The 23,409-nt window shown below is 37.1% G+C and overlaps 1 protein-coding gene across 6 annotated transcripts in view; it reads right to left on the reverse strand.

Annotated features, from left to right (window-relative positions):
- Positions 1 to 23,409, reverse strand: part of GRM8 (glutamate metabotropic receptor 8) — a 768,989-nt gene that overhangs the window by 70,326 nt on the left and 675,254 nt on the right. For all 6 annotated transcript variants that reach the window (XM_045052711.1, XM_019825761.3, XM_019825760.3 and 3 more), the window contains one exon: positions 9,851 to 10,786. In XM_045052711.1, coding sequence (XP_044908646.1) covers positions 9,851 to 10,786 — 936 coding nt within the window. The remainder of the gene's footprint in view (positions 1 to 9,850; positions 10,787 to 23,409) is intronic.

Genomic DNA, 23,409 nt, shown 5'->3' on the forward strand with positions numbered 1-23,409 from the left:
TGCTCTCAGTAAAAGGTGAGTGACTTAATATGCCTACACAACTTCTCTATTGCCCCTCTTTAGTCATCACCCAAGTTTTTAAAGTTGTGTTAATATTTTTAACTTAACAGGGCTGACAATATTAATATTAATGAATATTAATATTCATTTCCATATTTCTGTATTTCGTTTCCAGATTTCTTCTAACAAAGTAAGTGATTTTTGTATATGGCTACTGAATATTATTCCCTTCAGATTCATCCAGGTAGCAAGACTGGGCTTGCGGAGAAGGAATAACCATAATTACTAAAACTCTACCTTTTAAAGGGTAATTAGACACTAGGGTCCAATAGATCCTTTTATAATCCCTTTTTAAATACCTTCGTTTCTTCGAGGTTATATGAAATGCCACTGTTACTCACCTCATATCAGATATGCTTTTCTTATTTTGTTGGATAACATTTAGAATAATTCATATATGAGATATGTAGGCATCAGATTTTCTGAGCCACATACATTTTTAGCCTCACGTTGATTGATAGTTTGGCTGGCTATACAATTGGAAGTTTAAAATACTTTCCCTTAGAAAGTCTTTGCTCATTGCCTTCTAGAATCCAGGGAGGCATATGAGGTCTGGTTTTCATATCTTGTATGTATCTTTTCTCCCTTCAAAAAGTTCTTAGAATTTTCCCTCAATTAATGCAATTTTACTGAGATGTGTGGGCCTTTCAATTTTAAAAATTGTCTTTCTTCAATTTGTGAAACTTCTAGTATTTTATTTTATTTTATTTTATTTTATTTTATTTTATCTGGGCATTTCTTTCCCTTCTTTGTCTGTTTCTTCTTCTCAATGTTTATTAGATATATTTTAGAATCCTGCATCCATTCTCACAGTGTGCTTTTTAAAAAAAAATTTTTTTTAATGTTTATTTCTGAGACAGAGAGAGACAGAGCATGAGTGGGGGAGGGGCAGAGAGAGAGGGAGACACAGAATCAGAGGCAGGCTCCAGGCTCCAGCTGTCAGCACGGAGCCTGACGCTGGGCTTGCACTCATGAACTGTGAGATCATGACCTGAGCTGAAGTCAGCTGCTCAACGACTGAGCCGCCAAGGCACCCCACGGTGTGCTAACTTTTGCTCGGATTTCCTTTTTTCACTTTCCTCCTTTTCTACTTGGTTCTTCCTCTGATTTCACCCTTCAGATCTCCACTCTTAACCCCAGCTATCGCGGATTTACATTCAACTGTTCAGCGTTTTATTTTCACATTCATATTTCTAGGATCATTTTCTTATTTTCTGATTGATCTTTTCCACAGCAACCTATGCATGTGTGTATGTTCAATATTCTCTGGATTCTCTCTGGAACACTCATTAAAATTCTGTTGTTAAAAATTCTCTTGCGTTTTCTGAATTACCTCTGGTTTTGTTGTGTGTATGTGTGTGTTTGTATGCGTGTATGTGTCTTTTTAAACAACGACATTGGGTCTTCAGTTACCATGACATCCTTGGCTGTTGTATGATTATGATGTAGGGCCAGGTTGGTTGATAAGGATTATTGGTGGGGTCCATTTTCCTTGGATGGGAGGGCTGACGACACACCTGTGTACGTTGGTGACAGTTGTACCCAGCTGGCTTCTCTTGAAGATGCATGGATAAAGGCACACAGAACGACCCACCACAGGAGGAACTTTATCTAAGAGCTGAGACCTTTATCATATCTCTATCTTGTATAGAAGATGTATTTCTTATTGCCCACCTGTTCATGTCTGTCTGAAATAAAGTTACTTCAAATTCTGTGTGGCTTCTTTCTCAGTACCTTATACCCACACAAGTAGACTAACATAATCCTACCATCAGATAATTCCCATTCTTGAGAGTAGAATTCTCTAATACCTGTAATCTTTCTCTTGTTAAATTGGAGCAGAAAGGAGGGGACTCCTGGGTGGCTCAGTCAGTTAAGCATCTGACCCTCGGTTTCAGCTCAGGGTTCATGAATTTGAGTCCTCATTGGGATTCTCTGTCTCCCTCTCTCTCTGCCCCTCCCTTGCTCACTTTCCATCTATCAAAATAAATAAACATTAAAAAAAATTTTAAATGTTTATTTAAAATGTTTGTTAAAAAAAAACTTTTTAAATGTTTATTTCTGAGACAGAGACAGAGCATGAGTGGGGGAGGGGCAGAGAGAGAAGGAGACACAGAATCCGAAGCAGGCTCCAGGCTCTGAGCTGTCCGCACAGAGCCCGACACGGAGCTCGAACTCACAAGCTGTGAGATCATGACCTGACTGAAGTCGGTCGCCCAACCGAGCCACCCAGTCACCCCAATAAATAAACATTTTTAAAAAGTTGGAACAGAAAGGAAAAGTGAGAAGCTCACTTGGACTAGCTTTTTGAAATGTAGCTTTTTAAATAATTTTGCTGATGGTCACTCCCATGCCCATGTCAGGTCTTTATGCTGACTCCAGGGTTAGAAATTATTTGAAACTGTCATGGTAAGAACCATTTGTGTCTCTTGGGCTGTGCTTTCCTTCTTTTAATTTCTCTATAAATCATACCCATTTGACTTTTATTTTTCAGACTTTCCCCAAATTGTTCTACCTTATCTTGGCTCTAAAAATATAATGGCTTCTTCCCATTTTCTCTCTTTCCTGTCCTCTTTTTCTTCCTGTTTTTCTTTTTTCTTTTCTTTCATTCTTTTTTTCTTTCTTATTTTTTAAATTTCACTGTTGCCTTAGAGGGAAGGGATATATATGTTCATGCCAGCCCATATTGTGAACCAGAAGCCAGACTAAGTTTCTTCTTTTATATTTCTTTTAATGATGCCAATAACTCTGCTTTGCATTTATTTTTGATAACCTGGAATTTATACTAATATTTGGTTAAATATTTTCTACACTTTGGGGATGGGTGGTACTAACCCATACGATGCTGCATTTAGCATTTAGAGATTTAAAAAATAATTTCATAACATACAAATGTGATACGGTTACAGCCAAAAGGAACTATTTGCTTGCAATCTGCTCTCCCTGGCACCCTGTGTGCTGCATAAGATACAAGCATCTACTGAATCACGGAAAATGCAATCTGAAGTTATACCAGTAAATTAGTCACTGCATTCTGTACTATCAACAGTCTGGGGTATCATTAAAGTTCTGTCTATATAGAAGAAAAATTAAGTCTATTTGTATGGCATTCCCCCAGAACATTTCTGAAATAAGGTCATGGTCACTATGACTGAAAAAATTCACACTTTAGTCTTAATCAAATCTAGTAGTCTAGATTTTTAAACATATTAAGAAAGCTAGACCATTTTAATGAGATGAGTTAGCTGTAGGACTAAGTTCCCAGGTTGACTATCTAATTGTATAGTTGATTAAATTATTATAATTTGGGCATAGAAAATTCAAACCCTTTGCAAATTCAATTTCAATTAAAAAAAAAAAAAGGATGAATGTGTAAATACCACAGTCTCACTAACAGCCAAATGTTTAAATTAAGTAGCCTGAGGCCTCACAGCATCCTCAGAGCCCAAAAAAGTAGGATCATGGAATCTAAGCAAGGTTCATTGAGCAAATATTTCTTTATGCTGTCAGATAAGATAGGCATCCCCAAAAGAATTGCCCTAAATGTGTAAGTTGGCAATTTTCTGCAGTGGTAATATGGAGCACAACCGGAAAAAAAGTAATAAGCCTGGCTAAGGCAGCCTTCTCTAGGAGAGCCACTTAACAGGCTTGCCTACGCTGTGCCCTAGAATCTTCTTATTTCATTTTTTCCTTCTGTGTCTTCACAAGCATATCATTTTAACTGAGTGCGTAAACGAGATTACATAAATGTTTTCTTTTCTGGTTGCTTTTCCTTTTCCCTTTTCTATTCGGTTTTCCCCTTCTGGAGTTGACTGCAACTCTGGTTTGGTATGCTAGTGTGGTATGACTCATCTCGTCTGGACACAATCTTCCACCATACCTGAAATAGGTATCACGATAATAGATGCCATGAAACCGCGGCATCTATTTGAAGCCTTCAAAGGCATCTGCTTCAAATGACAGTACATTGACTAGGAAAGAAAAAATCTATCCTGTTTCCACTTCCTTCCTGTCGAAGGAAATGAAGCAATGCTGAGAGACAGGTGTGGCTGGAGAACTACTCTGGTCTGATCTATTCCAAAAATCACTTCCATCGTCGTTTAGGTGATATTGACAGTGTTCTCAGGCTCTTCTTTTCTCATCTCAACTTTTCCCTACAGCAGTAATTTTATCATTCTTTTCAGAACTACCTTTCACAACTCTTGTTAGAGTTACTCACTTTTCAAATTTAACATATTTCAGCAATTGATTTCTGATGACACTTTCCAGTATTTCTGGCTAAATATAGGAAGTCAGTTACGCATTGCCGCAGGAACAATCCTCTCTTCCCATTCGCTGGGTCCTACAGATCTTGTTGCCTTCTTTAATTTACTTAATATGGATGATATACACCCTGGTGTAAATCTCTAATATTTTATAAATTTTTTTTAACATTTATTTATTTTTGAGACAGAGAGAGAGCATGAACAGGGGAGGGTCAGAGAGAGAGGGAGACACAGAATCTGAAACAGGCTCCAGGCTCTGAGCGGTCAGCACAGAGCCCGACGCGGGGCTCGAACTCATGGATCGCGAGATCGTGACCTGAGCCAAAGTCGGCCACTTAACCGACTGAGCCACCCAGGCGCCCCTCTAATATTTTAGAAAACACATTGAGTGGGGGTGCTGCACAGACATGGTCTAAAAGGCTGGAGAAATTGAGACAACTATCTGGATAAATATGAATGTATTCAGTCGTTAAACACACTTTTTTTGAGACTCTATGCTGGCCCAGTCCTCAACTAGGTGATGAGGATATAATGGTGAGCAAAACCAAATAAGATCCCTGTCCTCATAAATTATAGCCTAATAATAGTAACAGCCAACAAGGAATGAACTTATTACATGCTAAACACCTGTCATGACTCATATCATGTCATTCTCAGCAAAACTACCCTGAGGTATCTATTAGTACCAAAAAACACACCATAATGAGACAAAAGAAGCATTTGTTTTTATTGAAGTCACCCATCTTCCTGCCTTTTCTAGAGGATATGAGCTCAAGTCTGCTTGAGTTCGAGAGTAGGGCTGGGTACAGATGGCAAGTGACCTCTTTATATTGCTTTCCATGTGAATTTGCATTCTCCAGGAGAATTTATTACAACCTTCAGAAGTATAGCCCTTGCCGACATTTTCCCAGCCAATTTAGCAGAGTCAGGATTTGAACCCAAATCCACCTTCTCCAGAGCTTAAGCTCTCCCTTACTCCCATTATCCATCTCTGTACCCCCCCACTCTTCTGCCCTTCAACAGACAGATGCAGTAAAAGAACGAGGGAAGGATGATGATAAGACAAAAGTATTTGATTAATTGCACCGAATCCCATTTGATCTCTGTATTCTAGACAGAACTAAGACAACTATAATTATTCCTTTTTGCCTTTCTCCCTACGTATTTAGCAGCCCTATTTCAGAATAAGTGATGACAACATTTTTTAAAAGAAATGCATATGGCCCATCATTAGAATGAGGAAACTTGTTTTCCAGAAAAAAAAGTTGTTGTAATTGGATCACAATAAGATGAAGATATAAGATTCCCATTGTATCACAGTCTAATTGAAATAATAAATAAGCATTACAGTATTATATTAGATCGCTATTGTGCAAGGCACTCTGTGGACACATTGAGTAGGCATTCACTGAGGAGGTACTACATGAAAGCCTCTATGTTAAGAGACATATTCACTCAGGTATACATTAAATGGATACTCTTTCCCCTCAGGAATTTTTCAAGGATGATACCTGCAGGTGAGAGGAAGAAATAAAAGAGTGGGAGAGTGCTGAGGGAGGAGTCTAAGACAATTCCCAGGTTTCTGACTTGAGCTACTGGACCATGATGCACCAAGGGAAGAAAGGTTGCTTTAGCATGTAGGGGTTTTTGAAATTTTTGAGTTTTGCTTTCTTTTCTGCTTTGAGGGTGTTTTGTTTGTTTTCCACCCAATGATCTGGTTGAAGCACTGTGCTCTTTGGAGCTTGGCAATGTCATAACCCTTGTCTGATTACCTTGGCTTTATGAGTGCAATTAGAGGTGGTAAAATACGTATTCAAGAGATTTCTGCCATCCTAACAGCCCCTCACCATCCCTGAGGATTCTTTTCCTGTCTCACTAATTCTATTTTATTATTTTTGTCTTTTCAGTACAATTATGAGAGTTTGCATGAGTCCATGACCATGCCTCAGTGTGTCAACCCTTCCTTCACACCACTGTTCTATAGGAAAAGAAAATTCCACTAGGAATTAGTGGAATGCAGCCGTAGGTACAAATCTAATAAATGATGTCATTAATTTCTATTGGAAAAACATGATTCAACTTGATTTCAAAATCTGAAAAAAAAAGGTGGGGAAATTAAATGGTGTTTTATCATTGAATAAAGACTTACTTCACAGAGCTGTCTGTCTTTATGAATGCTAAAATGTACCTTTATAATTTGATTTTACCCAGGGGTTTTCCAAAACATCTGTCTAAATTATTCAACTAATTTTAGCTTTTATTCCTATTTCTGTTATAATTTCAGAGAGACCTGTACGGTTAGATGAGTTTTCTTTTGTAGATTACTCTAAGAAGCATAATTAAATGCATACCGAAAGAAATTCTGCTCTTCTGCTGTCTCCTGTGTTATGAATTCTGTGTCACTGACATACAGTTACAGGATGCATAGCTCTCTTGTTTGCTTTCTCATCTCAGATCTGACTCCTCACCATCTTCCCCTGCCCTTGAGCCTCATCTTCTCCTGCCTTTGAGCTTGGCACCTTGCTCGTGCTGGCAGGCGTCAGGCAGGCATCGGCCGGGAGCCAGACTGAGCCTTACAAGGAAGGCTCGGGGAAGCGGACTGACACGGGCTCAATAATTAGCACAATACTGGACACAATGCTCAATAAGATCTGCTGAATTAATGGATGTGTGTACTGCCTGCTACAAACACTTCAAGTTGATAACGTGGGCTAATTGGCTGAGCATTAGAAATGAGAATGGAGGACTGGCCAGCTCTTTGGTCCTCCAAGTCAATAACACTTATATAAAGCCTTTTTTTTTTTTTTAGAGATAGAGAATTTTATTCACTTTTAATATCGGTGTCAACTATTTTAGCAACGTGAAAAAGAAATCTTCTCGTGCATTTTGTGTACTGTTTTGAATAGTAAGGATATTTTGACAGAGAATAGCAAGCAGGTAGCAAATTTTATGTGAAGCCTTAGGATGACACATAATTGTATTCTATAAAATACCTCAGTAGCCAAATCTTAGCTTCTTACAGCTCTTGATGCAGAGCCGGTCTAAATTCAGTAGCTCCTAAGACTGACTAAATAATCTAAGGACATTACAATGCTCTGAAGATTCCCACAATTTGTGTTTCTTACTGAGTTCTTCAGTCTTTTCCACATTCCATTATATCATGAAAACAAAATAAATCCACTTAACACATTTTCTAATTTGTCTCACAATGTGCTTCTCTGACTTCCTTTGATTCCACAAAGCTGAGAAAGAAAAAAATGAATTGTGTCTAGCATTCAGTCAGACCTCTGTAGGCATGGAAATGTCTGTCCCTGAAACTATACACACAAACTCCAGGTCTCAGACACGTGTTCAGCGGCAATTAGGGCGCGGTGGCACGAGCCGTCTCTACCCGCCCTCAGCGTATTCTCCTGCTCTGAAACTTTTACCCTGAAACTCTTCCTTCCTCCGGTACTGCTGCTGAGGGACAGCCCCAGTTTAGCAGGATTCTAGTTCGGAGAGACAATGGTCACCTTTTTTCGACTACCTTAAGAATGCTTATTCGTATAATGCATGCTTGCACTGCTGTGATGATACTAATTGCTTAATGTCGTACCATGATTTTATTTATTCTAAAAGTTGAGGCACTGAAAGACTTATGCAAATAGACGTATCATCTTATTTGTATTTGCTCTACCCCCACTGCCCTTGAAAGTCACAATGTGAAAAGTAAGAGTAGAGGATCATTTATAAAATGTAAAGCAAGAGAGAGAAAAAGAAAAGGAAGTTAGATGTCAGAACTCAGGAGATTTTGTCTGGGTAAGTATTCATTACCCAAAAAGCAAAATAAACTACTTATGGCTCCTTTTCAGATAAAACAGTATATTTAAAAAAGCAGTCCTAGGTTCAAATACAAATACAAGTACCACTTAATGTTATTAATAATTCACCTAATGCAGACATTTCCAGACTCTGAAGACTATTGTTTTGCCCTGACTAGTTCAACTAACTATATCAAAACAGACCCAACAGACATTGAGAGATTTATTTTCCAGCTCATGAATTCTCTCCTAAGTCAAATTTACAAGTTTGATCCTAATAAATTCCTATCTACATATGTCAAAATATAATGTTTATTGGGTTTAGAGCGTCAAACTGCCTTACTTTATTTTCCTGCCATGTGCTTGGTCCTACATAAAATATTCATGGACTTCTGTCAGACCATCTCACTCATGAAAGGTCACAGGTCTGGAACCCATGGTAAGTTTTTTCTATTCAGCAGCAAGTTTGCTGAAGTACATTTTTTTTTTTTTTGGCCAAACATGGTTGAAAGCCACATTGATCTAGTAAGGGATGAATGCTCATACTAATGAGCTCTCTGTGCCCTTGTTGAGTACTTTTTCCTCTGAATTAGTTGGGATTTTAAGAGTCATGCATGACCTCACTTGGAATGTTAGAGACTAGGGAATGTAATTGCCCCCAGGATGCTTGATTTCCTCCTAACTTCTGATGACAGAGGGTGGAAGAATCTTTAAACCCTCATTCTGAGAGAATAACTTTTTCATATGCACATTAGGGCTGAAGGACTATTCATTCAGAAAGATAGCATTTGCCTTTGTTTTATAAAACAGCTTGTCTCCGTTAAACTACCCAAAGCTTGGAATTCATGTTTAACTTTAGTTCTCTGCTTTTCTGGACATAAACTACATGTATCCAGTTCAGCACGTATTCCCTTTCACATATAGATGTTCTTTACTTGCAGTGATTTATGTGAGAAAGGTTAATTGGAGATTCGTGGCAAAAGAAAATTATTTTAAGAGATTTAATTGATCTTCACCTTCTGAAAAATTAGAAACTGCTTTTTGTATAACTGCCCATTGCTATCTTTTTTTTAAATCCTTCAACATCACCTTTCACATATGGAAAAGTGATAAGAATGGAGGCTGAAGGGAAGTAGCAAGATGGCACAGATCGAACTAAGCCATTTCAGCTTTTTTTTTGTAGTGGTTGTTGCTCTACTATAAGCTCTGTCTCCATAAGTAAAACCATCATAATTATTAAGGAATAGCTTATTCCCAGAGTCACAGTACAACCAGAAAAGGAGGCATTTGTCATGCAGTGGGATATCTCTGGGATAGCTCATCCCTATGAATTATGTCTGACTTTCTTTTCTCCCATTCATTTTTAATTAACATTAGGAAAAAAAAAAAACAGTCATCTTAGTAGATAACAGACCTGGGAAGAGAAACCCAGAAAGTAATGTGAGATCTTTCAGTTTTCAGTTCTGCCAAGGTGGACACATGAAAGAATTCTTCATGGAAAATCAACCTTAGTCAACATATATTCAAAGTTAAGTGACCTTGAGGGATTTCATAATTATATATATATATATATATATATATATATATATATACACACACTAAATAAGATAAAATAGACTGAATCATCTTGAGAGAATATAAGTAAGCCAAAAGAAAAGTGGGAAAGCATCCTAAAGAAAGAAGTTAAATCCAGAGAAGGGTTGGCATATGCATTCTTGTACTTACCTTTTCTGCAGACTGGGCTGTACCAAAAAAGATGGGAATGAAAGCTAACCATATGATGCAGGTGGTATACATGGTAAATCCAATAGGTTTGGCTTCATTGAAAGTCTCTGGGACACCTCTGGTTTTAATGGCATACACAGTACAAGTGACCATCAAGAGGATACTGTACCCCAGTGAACAAATGAGCGAGAGATCAGAAATGTCACACTTGAGCACTCCCCTGGCATTCTCTGGGTCTAGAGTCCGCTGTTCTCCATAGTCAATGATGATGTGGGGGGGGTCCACAACAAACCAGACACACACTCCCAGGAGCTGGACGGAGATGAGGCTGAAAGTGATCACCAGCTGGGATGCTGGACTAATAAACTTGGGCGCTGTGACCGATTTCTTGCCCTGCTCAAATATTCGGTGGATTCTGTTGGTTTTGGTAAGAAGGGCTGCATAGCTGAAACACATGCCAAGTCCTAGAAAGATCCGGCGGAAGGAACATATGATTGTATCTGGTGCTGCAATCATTAAAAAGGTGATTGAATAACAGAGAAAAATCCCTGTTAGGAGCACATAGCTAAGTTCTCGTCCCGAAGCCCTTACAATAGGTGTGTCATTATAGCGGACAAAGGTCACGATCACAAAGGTGGTGGCGATGATTCCCAATATTGCAACGAACACAGGCACCACAGCCCAGGGAGAATGCCATTCTAGTTTGATGATGGGAATAAGCTGGCAGCCTGTGCGGTTGATGTTTGGTCTCTGATCCAAAGGGCAAAGTTCACAGGAGAGCTCATCCACCTGGTAGTTGTAACCTTCACAGCGCTCACAGTGCCAACAGCAAGGGACTCCTTTCACTGTTTTCTTCCTCTCCCCAGGCTTACAGGGCAGACTGCAGACAGACGCCGGGTGAGTGTGTTCTCTATTAGCCCACTGCATGTCTTCCACCTGTGGGGATAAAAAATTAATGAGCTTTCCATTTCCCCCCCCATTTATAATATCCTAATCCTAGCCACAGGTTTGTAGTAAATCATTGAGTGCTGACAGCGCAAATACAGTTTACCATAATAAGAGCCCCATTTCTTTCCCCAATATTGACTTTTTGAAAGTGTTAAATGATTGGGTCCAATAAATCATTCGTATCATCAACTTGATGAGTGTCATTAGTTTCCATTTACCTCCTCAATGTTGACCAATCTGACATTCGTAGAAAGATTTATTGGCCCAAACAGTTTTGAAACTAAGAAAGAAAGAAAGAAAGAAAGAAAGAAAGAAAGAGGGAAAGGAATAAAAAAGCCCCAATGGAAATAGGTTTTAGAGTTAATCACAAATATAAATGCCAGAGTCCCTGAAACACTGGCTTAGGATATAAACATACATATAAAAGAGTGATCCAAGGCTCTTCACCATATTTAGGGAAATTCAAATCACATTGTGTCAGTTTTGAAAGGAAATGGGAAAATTCACTACTTTAATCTCTGATAATCCTCATGTTCTCGTGGTGATAACTATATTAATGTTTTTGCCTCCATTTAAGCATGAAATAGACTTTTATTTCCCCCAGTTTTGCACTTCCACGCTGTGAAAAAGACCACGCTGAATGAGATAGCTTGATGGCAATGTTTCTAATCGAACAAAAGTAGTCTTATAAGTGGCTTAAAGCAGTGAAACTGGTATAAATGAGAAAGTCACCCTAAGGTGCTTAGTATCTACTCAGTCTTCAGGTTCCACCTTCCTCTTTTGGATTAAATCACAGAATACCTCTACTAAAATAAAATATTATTTTAAGGGTATTCTGCCAATCATTGACCTCTTCTTTGATTGTTTGCTAAAGGCTCTGGACCCAGTTTCAACATGTATGGGGTAGGGAAGAGGAGGTTTCCCATACCACCAAGCAATCTTAGACCCCTGCCGGGCATCCTGTAAGTTAACTCAATTCTGACACTAGCTATCGGGCAATAGCATCAGATCCCACAGGTAAAGGGCTCGGCTTGCAGGACTGTCTCCTCCACTTCAGATATCAGCTATAAGTCCAGGTTGTTACATGTGCAGATTCTGAAAGACCTATAGATTGGAGGTTCCAACAACACCGGCCTTGGGTTCAATTAGTGTTCTAGAGCAGCTCACAGAACTAGGACACACGTTACTTACTAGATTACCAGTTTATTATAAAAAGGATACACCTCAGGAACAGCCACATGGAAGAGATGCATAGCGGAAGGTGTGTGGAAAGGGCACAGAACTCCAATGCTTTCTGATTATGCCACTCCCCTCAAATCTTCACCTGTTCACCAACTTTTAAACTCTCTGAACTCCCACCTTTTGCGACTTTATGGAGACTTCATCACATAAGCATGATTAATAGAATTAGTGGCCACTGGCATCAATTCAACCTTTAGCCCCTCTCCCTTCCCAAACGTCTTGCGTGGGACTGAAATTTCTAATCTCCTACTCACATGGTTGATTCCTCTGACAACCAGCCCCCAACCGTAGGTTATCTAGAGGGTTTCCAAAAGTCACCTCATCAACATAATTAACACACCTTTATTGCTCTTATCACAGAAAATTCCAAAGGTTTTAGGAGTTTGTGTCAGGAATAAGGTCAAAGACCATATGTTTCTTATTATAAATCATAATATCACATTTACCTTATTAGAAACACAATCATTTTAGCAGGACACTAATAGTACAAACTGGAATTATAGATCATAGGAGAGAACTTCTTGCGAAAAGTAGCTACTATAAATGGTAAGTTCTATGAACAGTGATTGACACACAATGTGCCCTCAAATATTTGCTGAATTTGTGAGAAAGGAAGGACAGTGTACAAAAGAAAACCAAAGGTCCCAAATGGCATCGTGTAGGTTAAAGCCCCAAGTCTTAAACTGGCGTTTACTACCTAGATCTAACTGCAGTTTCAACCTTCCCCAGTAATGTAGTCTTAACCAAGTCAGTCAGGAATTTTCTGATGGATGATGCCAAGGAGTCTGCCAATGGGCCTTCTCCATTCCCCAAAGGAAGATGAGGTAATCTGAAAGATAAGACCTTCTCTTCCCCCTAAGGGAAGGTGACTTTGCCTGGAACAATCCTTTCTTTTCTTTTGCTTACAATTTTTTGCCTGACCCTCCTTCTGATATAAATCTTCCATTTTGCACAACTCCTTGGAACACACCTCTACTTGCTAGATGAGATGCTGCCTGATTCATGAATCATTGAATAAAGCCAATGAAATCTTCTAATTTACTCATCTGAATTTTGTTTGTTAACAATAGGAAGCACACCACAGCAGACCCCGGAGGAAGAAGGGGTCAACTTGATAGTACTGGGACCCAGTAACAGAAGGTTGCTCAAAGAAGCACAGAAATGGGAGTCCAAAGAACATTTCAAAAACAAAACAAAACAATACACAACTTATTTTCCCCAAGACCAGCTCTATTAACAACCCAAAAGAAGAATTACCATATCCTATGGTGGTCTGGCTCCAAAATGGCTCCCGATAATCTCACCTCCTAGAATTCGTGAACTCATGTATTTCCCCTCCAACTGTGAATAGGGTTGATTTATGTAAACAAAAGTACATACCAGAAATTATTACATGTGATTTCTGAGACTAGATCATGAAAAATATTCTGGTTTCTGCCCTGCTCTCTCTTGGATCACTCACCCCAAGGGAAGAACCACAGTGTCATGAGAACGCTCAAGAAGCCCAATGTAAAGAACTCAGGCCACCTGCCGACAACCGGCACCAACTTGTCATGCATGTGAGGGAACCACCTACAAAACAACCTGTCTGGCTGCACTCAAGCCTTCAGATGACTGCAGCCCCAGATGATACCTTGACTGCAACCTCATGAGAAATACTGAGCCAGAAACACTCAGCTAATAAGCTGCTTCTGAATAGATACTGTGTAAGATAACAAATGTTTTACTGTCTTAGGGTGTTAAATTTTATAGTTATTTGTTACACAGCAATAGAAAACTAATGCTACTCAAAATAAGCTTATCCCCCCATTCTGTGACCACCACCAGTGTAACGTTGTATTGAGAATCTACTCAGAAGGCAGTGACGCCTGTCATTTACCAAAAATATGCCCCAAACTGGCTCATTTTGGCAATATAATTTCATCACCTTATGGTTCCCTCTCTTTGGGAACATGCAACTGAGACAATTCTCATGAATAGATCTATCACTTCAGGATGTTTTCTTTTCTTGAATGTGGGGTGAGTGATTGAGGATAGAGAGCTATAATCTCCAAGCTCAATACTTGCAGAGGTTGATTTATGTAAACAATAGTACATACCAGAAACGATTACATGTAATTTCTGAGATGAGGTCATAAACAGTATCTTGGCTTCTGCCTTGCTCGAGGTGGAGTAGAAAATTCATGCCTGTTTAATTTCAAATGTTCTCCTTTGAGAAAATAGTGGTACTTGATGTGTCATAAGGGCACTCAAAACCATTAGCTCTTACCCTGTCTTTTCACCACAAAGGTAAAGCAATCTATCACAACCCAGCTAATTTTCTATTAGGTTTTAAAGATTTAGAAAAGCTATTTTATTTATGTATAGAATTCCATTAGGGAAGAAAAAAAAGTTAAATTGGAAACATACAGTGGTTTCTCTTGAAAATATTGAGAAAAATGAAATGCTCCACAGAATGGCAAAAGTATTGATTTTTATACCCTAATGGACTCCTAAAAGATAATAAAATACTTTTGTGAAGGTTATATTTCAAAGCTAATTATTGTAAAACCAAAATTGCATTTTGTTTGGGGTTTCTATAGACATATGAGGTTATTGAAAAAAAAAAGGCAGCCAAATATCTCAAAAACATTAAACTTCAAGACTGGTAGAGACTTTAAAGGTCAGCTTTCTAACCACATGTATAATTCTTTAATTCTTAATACATTTCATTTTCCACAAGGAAATAAGACTTGTTAACAAAGAGATACACTTATATAAGATAAGCCTCAATACATAGGATAAATATTTATCATTATGAGCCAAATATTAAATTTTCCATGATCAATTTCTGTGTACTGAACGAATAGAAAACTATTTTTCATAAATAAAAAATAAAGTTATAAGATAATGGGAAATACTGCAATACTTTAAATAGTTAAGAATTTTAAGAAAAACACCCATAGTCAAACACTACATATGACTTTTCTTAATATATTAATTATATTTTTGTAATTATATATTATATTTATTTTATATAATTATATATTAATTATATTATATATCATAATTATAATATAATTAATATATAATACAATTATATATTAATTATATTTTTGTAAACGTGATACATACACATGACTCCATTTTCATCAAGGAATCTATTTATATATAACTGTACTGTGTTTTGATGCCATAGTTGAGGTCTGGGAACCAACCAATACCTCAGGGAAGGATAAATAGCAAATAGTTGAATCATGATCTTATAAATACTTTAATATTTGAGATAAATAATTTATTTTGCATATGTTAAACAGTGATTAAAAACAATACTACTAACTTACTGAGAGTAAATTAAACAACCTCTAATTTTCACAGCTGTACTATAAAGCATAAATAAAGATCCCTTTTGCACAACTTTATTAACAGATTATACCATCTTTCTTATGAGTGTCCATGCATTTTTAAAATTTGTCTTCCTTGTCTTTGACATTATTCTGATATTAGATTAGGGTTTCTTTCTAAAATATATAGTCTAACAAATGGATGATAGTTATATAGACAGACCTCCGAGGACAAAACCATAACCCATTCCTGTCTTGACAATGTTTACCAACAGTGATTCATTCTGTACGTTCCAAGCCAGTACATCTCATAGAATATGAGCCATCAACTGGTTTCTGCTGTCAAATCCAATTATTACTGCAGACAAATACACCAACAGCCAAAAACCCAAAACTTTCTGAGTGTGTTTCTTCTTCTTCTTTTTTTAGAGAGAGATAAAGAGTACAGGTAGGGCAGGGGCAGAGGAAGAGGGAGAGAGAATAATCTCAAGCAGGCTCCATGCTCAGCACAGAGCCTGCCACGGGGCTCTATCTCATGACTGTGAGATCGTGACCTGAGCTGAAATCAAGAGTCAGATGCTCAACTGACTGAGCTACCCAGGCACCCCTTGTGCTTCTATTTTTTAACCTTTAATCTTTTCAGACCAATCAACCTAGAGTAATTATTCATAAATTCTTTAAATAGACATTATTTTTCAGAACAATTTTCTTCTGTGTAGTTTTAGTATCTCTCGAAAAACAAAAAGACTATGTTTCCAAATTAAAGGCTCCATTATAAATAATAATTTCCAGTATTCATTATAAAATCCTTACTCAATATACCTCTATTATAGTATTTTCCCCATATTTTAAGTGGTATCTTCACTGATGTGATTACTATACATGTGGGAACATTTTAGATACTAACAGATAACTGATATAACCAGTCATACCATTCTGAATTACCTCTTTTCCTTTTGCTCTATACATAAGCACAGTATCGATAATCATTTTGGTGACTAGTTTGCCACCCCAGTATTCAAACACCCAACTCTTCATATGACTTTATGTCATATCTGCAAATATTTCCAGTGAAACTGGGCATTTTACAAAAGCTTTAATTACTAATTTCCACATAATCTGTAGCTTTAACAAGTGCACTAATTAGCCTAAGTATTTAAAATGTCAAACTTTCGTGTATTTTGTGAATCATGATTCACATATGAGTGACTACATGTTCCATAGTTAACCTGATAATACAACTCAAAATAACGTTTCTCAGTATATTGGTATATATATTAATACATGAATATATATTGCTTCCTTAATATTCATCCATTTCCTTTGGGTCACACATAGCTTTCTACTCATTTTCAAAGTGGTGAGTACTATTAGGGTCCTTTGAAAATCTAATACTTACATGTGAGATGATCCCTATATTAAAGTGCTGATTTTATATAATATTACATATCCATATAACCTTTAAAAATGCAGACTTCTCAGGGCACCTGGGTGGCTCAGTTGGTTAAGCAACGGATTTAGGCTCAGGTTATGGTCTTGTGGTTTGTGGATTTGAGCCCTGCGTCAGGCTCTGTGCTGACGGCTCAGATCTCGGAGCCTACTTTGGATTCTGTGTCTCCCTCTCTCTCTGCCCCTCCTCCACTCATGATCTCTCTCAAAAATAAATAAACATTAAAAAATGCAGATTTATCCTATTTAGAAGGACAATTTAAAATCAAGTTAATAAAATTTTATCATCAAAAAAGTAAAATACTTCAGAATAAGCAAGTAAAGTGGAGATTTTTTTTCACCAAAACCTATAAAATATCATTTTAAAAAATGAAAGAAGACCTAAATAAGTGAAAAGAAACCCCATGTTCATGGATAAGATGCTAAGACAGAAACATTCCCTAAACATTAATTGACAGATCCAACATGATCTCTATCAAAATCCCATCTGGCCTCTGCAGAAATTGACAAGCTGATCCTGAAATTCATTCGGAAATGTCAGGGACCCAGAATAGACAAAGCAATCTTGACAGTGAAAAATAAAGTTGGAGAATTCACACTTCCTGATTTTAAAACTTACTACCAAGCTATAGTAATCAAGACAGCATGATACTGGCAGAAAGATGGACCAATCAATGAAATAAAATTAAGGACCCAGAAATAATGTCTCACATGTATGGGCAATTGATTGTTAACAAGGATGCCAAGAAAATTCAATGAGGAAAAAATAGTCTTTTCAACAAAAGGTGCTAGGACAAGACATGACACCAAAACCTTAAGAAACAAAATAGAAATAGATGAATTGGACTTTATCAATAGTAAGCCCTTTTGTGATTCAAAAGATGCCTTTATGAGAGTGAAAAGACAACCCACAGAGTGGGCAATATTATTTCCAAATTGTGTATCTGATAAGAACATATATATATCATGAGATGAAATTTAAATTTTACTTTTTTTTAAGGCATCTGAGTATATATTGAATTTTTTCAAATTCTTAAATTCCAGTTAGTTAACATATAGTGTAATATTTGTTTTAGGAGTAGAATTTAGTGATTCATGGGACACCAGGATGGCTCAGTCGGTTAAGCGTCTGACTTCAGCTCAGGTCGTGATCTCATGGTTCATGGGTTCGAGCCCTGCGTTGGGCTCTGTGCTGACAGTGTGGAGCCTGGAGCCTGCTTTGGATTCTGTGTCTCCCTCTCTCTCTGCCCCACCCATCTCTCACTCTGTCTCTGAGCTCTCAAAAATAAAGAAACATTAAAAAAATTTAAAAAAAAAAGAATTTAGTGATTCATCACTTACATGTAACACCCAGTACTCATCACAAGTGTCCTCTTTTTTTTAAAATTTTTTTTTTTAACGTTTATTTATTTTTGAGACAGAGAGAGACAGAGCATGAACGGGGGAAGGGCAGAGAGAGAGGGAGACACAGAATCGGAAGCAGGCTCCAGGCTCTGAGCCATCAGCCCAGAGCCCGACGCAGGGCTCGAACTCACGGACCACGAGATCGTGACCTGAGCTGAAGTCGGACGCTTAACCGACTGAGCCACCCAGGCGCCCCACAAGTGTCCTCTTTAATACTTATCACCCATATATTTTTATAGACCATATATATATATATATATATATATATATATATATATATATATTAAAAACTCTTAGAATTAAACAGTTAAAAGACAAATAATCCAAACAAAAATGAGTTAAAGAATTGAAGAGACATTTCTCCAAAGAAGATGTATGAATGGCCAATATGCATATGAAAAGTACCCAACATCATTAGTCATCAGGGAAATGCAAATACAACCAAAGGATCCACTAGGATGGTTATAATAAAAAGTGCAGACAGTATCAAGTGTTATTGAAGATGTGAAAAAATTAAAACCCTTTACATTGCTTATGGGAATTTAAAATGGTTCAGTTATTTTGGAAAACAGTTTGGCAGTTCCTTGAAAAGTTAAACATAGAGTTGCCATATGACCCAGCAATTCTACTTCTAAACAATTCCAATCCAAGAAAACTGAAGGCATATGTTCGCATAAAAATCTATATAAGAATGTTCAGGGTAGCATTATTATAATAGCCAAAAAGCAGAAAGAACCCAAATATCCATAAACTGATGAACGGATAAGCAAAATGTGCTATATCTATACAACCAAATATTAAAAATAAAAAAGGAATACAGTATTAAAAATAAATAAAAAGAATAAAGTACTAACATAGGCTATAAAATGGATGAACACTGAAAATATGTTAAGTGAGAAAAATTAATGACAAAGACCACCTATTGTGTGATTTTACTTTATAGGAAATGTCCAGAAGAGGCAAATCCATAGACAGACAATAGACTGATGACTGCCAGGGGTTAAAGGGAGAAGGGAACAGAGTGAGCGCTCAAGGGTACAGAATTTCTTGGGTGGTGATGGAAGTGGCTAAAATTAGGTAGTGGTGATAGATGCACAACTCTGTGAATATACTGAAAAATACTGAATTATGCACTTTAAAAGGATACATTTCATAGCCTGTGAGTGATCTCAGTAAAGCTGTTATTTTTAAAATATGCAAATTATTTAACTTGATACATTCAGGTACTATTAACGCTGGGTATTATTTGTTGCATAAAAAAACATGTTGCAGATTCACTCTGTTTAAGACACAGGTTCAATGTGGGGATCCAACAGTGACAAGGACATAGTCCCCGACCTCCAGAGACAGTGTAGGTAGGGAAAGAGATACACAAAGAGCAAGTCACAGCTCCATATGAGACTCCCTAAAAAGGGGTGAGGAAATGGTGCTGCTAGAAGAGCATCCTGCAGGGTCAGAAAGAAAGAAAAAGGTCATTAAGACCCAGGGGCAAGAAGTCACATCAATCGGAGAAACTAAAGGTACAAAAAATGTCAGGCATGTAGATTAAAGCATGGGGTAGAGTGGCAAAGAAGATGTGAGATCATGAAGGACATGAGCCACCAAGAAGAGTTTGGATGCTATCTTACAGGTGGTCAAGGGGATCCTTTGGAGGATTCTATCAAAGACAGGGGTAGTGAGTTTCATTGTTTAGAAGAATCGTGGGCTGCAGAGTGGAGGGAAGACTGATGGAGTCCAGGACTCGAGACAGACCAGTCACACTGAGGCTGCTGCAGAATTCCAGGTGACAGGTGGGGGCAACAGGAATCTGAGGGTGCAGAGTGGCCAGGAAGGGCTCTGTAAGCAGGTTTTCAGACTTTACTCTCCAGGCCATAGACAGCGATTAAAGGATTTTAAGCAAATAATGGCATGATTATATATATATATATATATATATATATATATATATATATATACACACACACATATATATGTGTATATATATATTTATATATTATATTTGTATGGCATTACATACATTATATACATATATGTATATGTATATACATATATAATGTATATGTATATAATATATACATTATGTATATGTATATAATGTATATACACATTATATATATCATGTATATGTACATATATGTATATAATGTATATATGTTATATACATTATATGCATATATACATATATATTTATATATATTATATTTGTATGGCATTATATACATACATATATGGCATCCAGACATCCAATTTGAGAGTCATTCTTAGCATTCTCTGGTGTGTGTATATATATATATATATATATATATATATATATATAATATTTATATGGCATTATATACATACATATATGTCATCCAGACACCCAATTTGAGAGTCATTCTTACTATTCACTGATATATATATATATATATATATATATATATGTATTTATATATTTATATTTATATGGCATTATATACATACATATATTATATGGCATCCAGGCATCTAATTTAAGAGTCATTCTTAGCATTCGCTGACTCCCACCCCTCATGTCTAATCAATCACCAGCCACAGGGCCTTGCATGATCTTGCCCCTAACTCCCAGGTAATGACTGACCATTACGTATCAATCCTCCCGACTCCCCTATTACACATTCACACAGCATCTTGTAGTCTCCTTCAGTGGAAGCTTATAGTATGTAATTATGTATTTATTTGTTTGGTTTTCTTTTTATTTAAATAAGTGGTTTTATAAATGTTAGGTTATGTTCCTCAGAATCGCTTAAGGGGTTTACTTAAAATATGGATCCCCGGGCCCCAGTTCTTAAAGATTACAATTCAGTAAGTCTGGGAAGGAACCTCAGGTTGGGATTTTTAAAAGCCCTTCTTCCTGTGATTCTGACAGATGTAATTAGTAAACCATACTTTGCTAGGCAGTAATTTAAAATTTATTTTCCTCAGAAGAGTAAGAGCCAAGTCTGTTTGTCTACTGTTGCATCTCAGAGCCAATTGTGGTGACTAACTCCCAATAGGTATGAAAAAATATAGTTGAGTGAAGGAAGAAGGAACGAAAGAATGAGCAGGTGATGGTACCTTTCATTGAATAGGGGCATCCAAGGGAATGACTGGTTTTAAAAGGTAGATCATGACTTGGTTCTCTAGGAGCTCAAAATCCCAGTGAGGCTTCCAAGCCAAGAAACACACAAATCAGATGAACACTTGAGCTGTATTCATGAGTCAGGTTTGCAGGAGGTAAAGATTTCAAAGGCACAGTCATGTGCAAGGCAGTTGAGACCATGAATATTTATTAGTGAATTCTCATCCACAGAAACAGGGATAACGTGAAGGGAAGACGGCACAAAAGCAGCCCTGGAAAGAGCAACTTTTAAGGAGCAGACTCAGCAAGGTCAGTAAAGGAGGATGAAAACAACATGGCCAGATGGAAACTAGGTAAGAATATAGTCCAAGGTCCATGAAACCAAATAGATAATTTAACGAATGAAGACATGGTTAGTGATGTCCAAAGACACAAATTTCCTGAGGATAGGATTTGAAAAGGGAACGTCCCTAGTTACCTTCATGAGGGAAAATTCAGCTTTTGTGTGAAGTCTTCTCTTATCTAATCCATACCAGGCAGGTAGGTATGTTTCTCCCTTGTATTTCATTATAATTCATTATGTATTTTATCATAACTCTTTGAGATTATATTGTGATTATCTGTTCATGTGTCCATTTCCCCACTAAACTAAGAGCACAATAATCTAAGGTCGGATATTTTTTTATCTCCTTTTAGTTTTAAGACCTAGTAGTCAATATAAAGTCAATGTTTCATAATACATAAATTGATTAATAAATAGAATGTACAATAAATACAGCTATGATTATAATTACTCTCCATTCAGTGTTTTGAATAGGCATGGCTTTAGGCAGTAGGCAGATGTGGGTGGTAAATTTATTCTTTCCTCAATCTGTGTGGTGTCTATTTCATCCATACCCCTAGAGAAGCTAATTTGGGGGAATTATGCACTCTGACACATACCTCACAGGCATATTGGAAAGATCTAATGAGTTAGTATCTGTGAAAGTGTTTTGTGAACAGAAAATGTAAAAGACAGGTGGAAACCCCACATACATTTCAATTTAAGACTGAGAGGCAGCACTGGAAAAGGTCCTCATTCTCTACCTATAATTAAATATAGCTGCTCTGTCCAAAAATTATGTTAGCAGCAACAAACAAAAAGCCACCATATCTGGATTTCATCCAGATCTGCTATTTCTTGCTTTTATTTTCCCACAATCTCAACTCTTTTTTTTAAGTTTATTTATTTATTTTGAGAGAAAGAGCACAACTAGGGGAAGTGCAGAGAGAGAGAGAGAGAGAGAGAGAGAGAATCCCAAGCAGGTTCTGTACTGTGAATGCAGAGCCTGATGGGTGGGTCTGGAACTCACGAACCCTGAAATCATGACCTGAGCCCAAATCAAGAGTCAGACACTTAACGGATTGAGCCACCTAGGCACCCCCCACCCACAATCTCAACTGTTAATGGCAGTTCCTGGTAACTGCCACATGAGATGCCCATCTTTCACCCATCTCTATGCAGAGAAAACCAGCCAGATGAGTGCTTTCTGTCCTGGGCTCTGAGCTTGGAGAGGATGGCATCTTTAAGTGTGCATGTTGGGGTGTGTGTTGTGGAATGAATGGTTTCAGGGAAGAGTATAGGAAGTCAGACCCACAATACTTTGGATGAATAAGATACACTAACCCTATGACAGAGTTTCACCCCTCCATAGTGCATGTGCAAATATACAGGTAGAATGTGGTATTTGTAGCAATAGTATTGAACGATTTTTTTTCTTAGTTTTAAATTTGTGATAAAAATTTTACTTTGAATTCTATGGTTTGATCATAAACCATAGACCTACAACTATGTGTTACTATGTTTATAATTATATTTTAGATGACCAGAATTAGTTTCAAATAATTTTCTTAGGTTTCTCTTCATATAGGATTAATTCACCTGAATGTTTACATAAATGACTATTTGAACTCCTCAGATGATTTGGTATGTTAGTTCTTTTCTTAGTATTATTTAAAACTGTTCATACTATTAATTTAAAAGTTAGCAAGATCTTAAAATGTGACTTAGATGTCATATGTAGATAGCCACATTAAATACATTATGCCAATACTTTGTGATGACTAAATTCAAT

The sequence above is a fragment of the Felis catus genome, chromosome A2 (genome assembly GCF_018350175.1).
Source record: "Felis catus isolate Fca126 chromosome A2, F.catus_Fca126_mat1.0, whole genome shotgun sequence".
In the NCBI taxonomy this organism is placed as follows: domain Eukaryota; kingdom Metazoa; phylum Chordata; class Mammalia; order Carnivora; family Felidae; genus Felis; species Felis catus.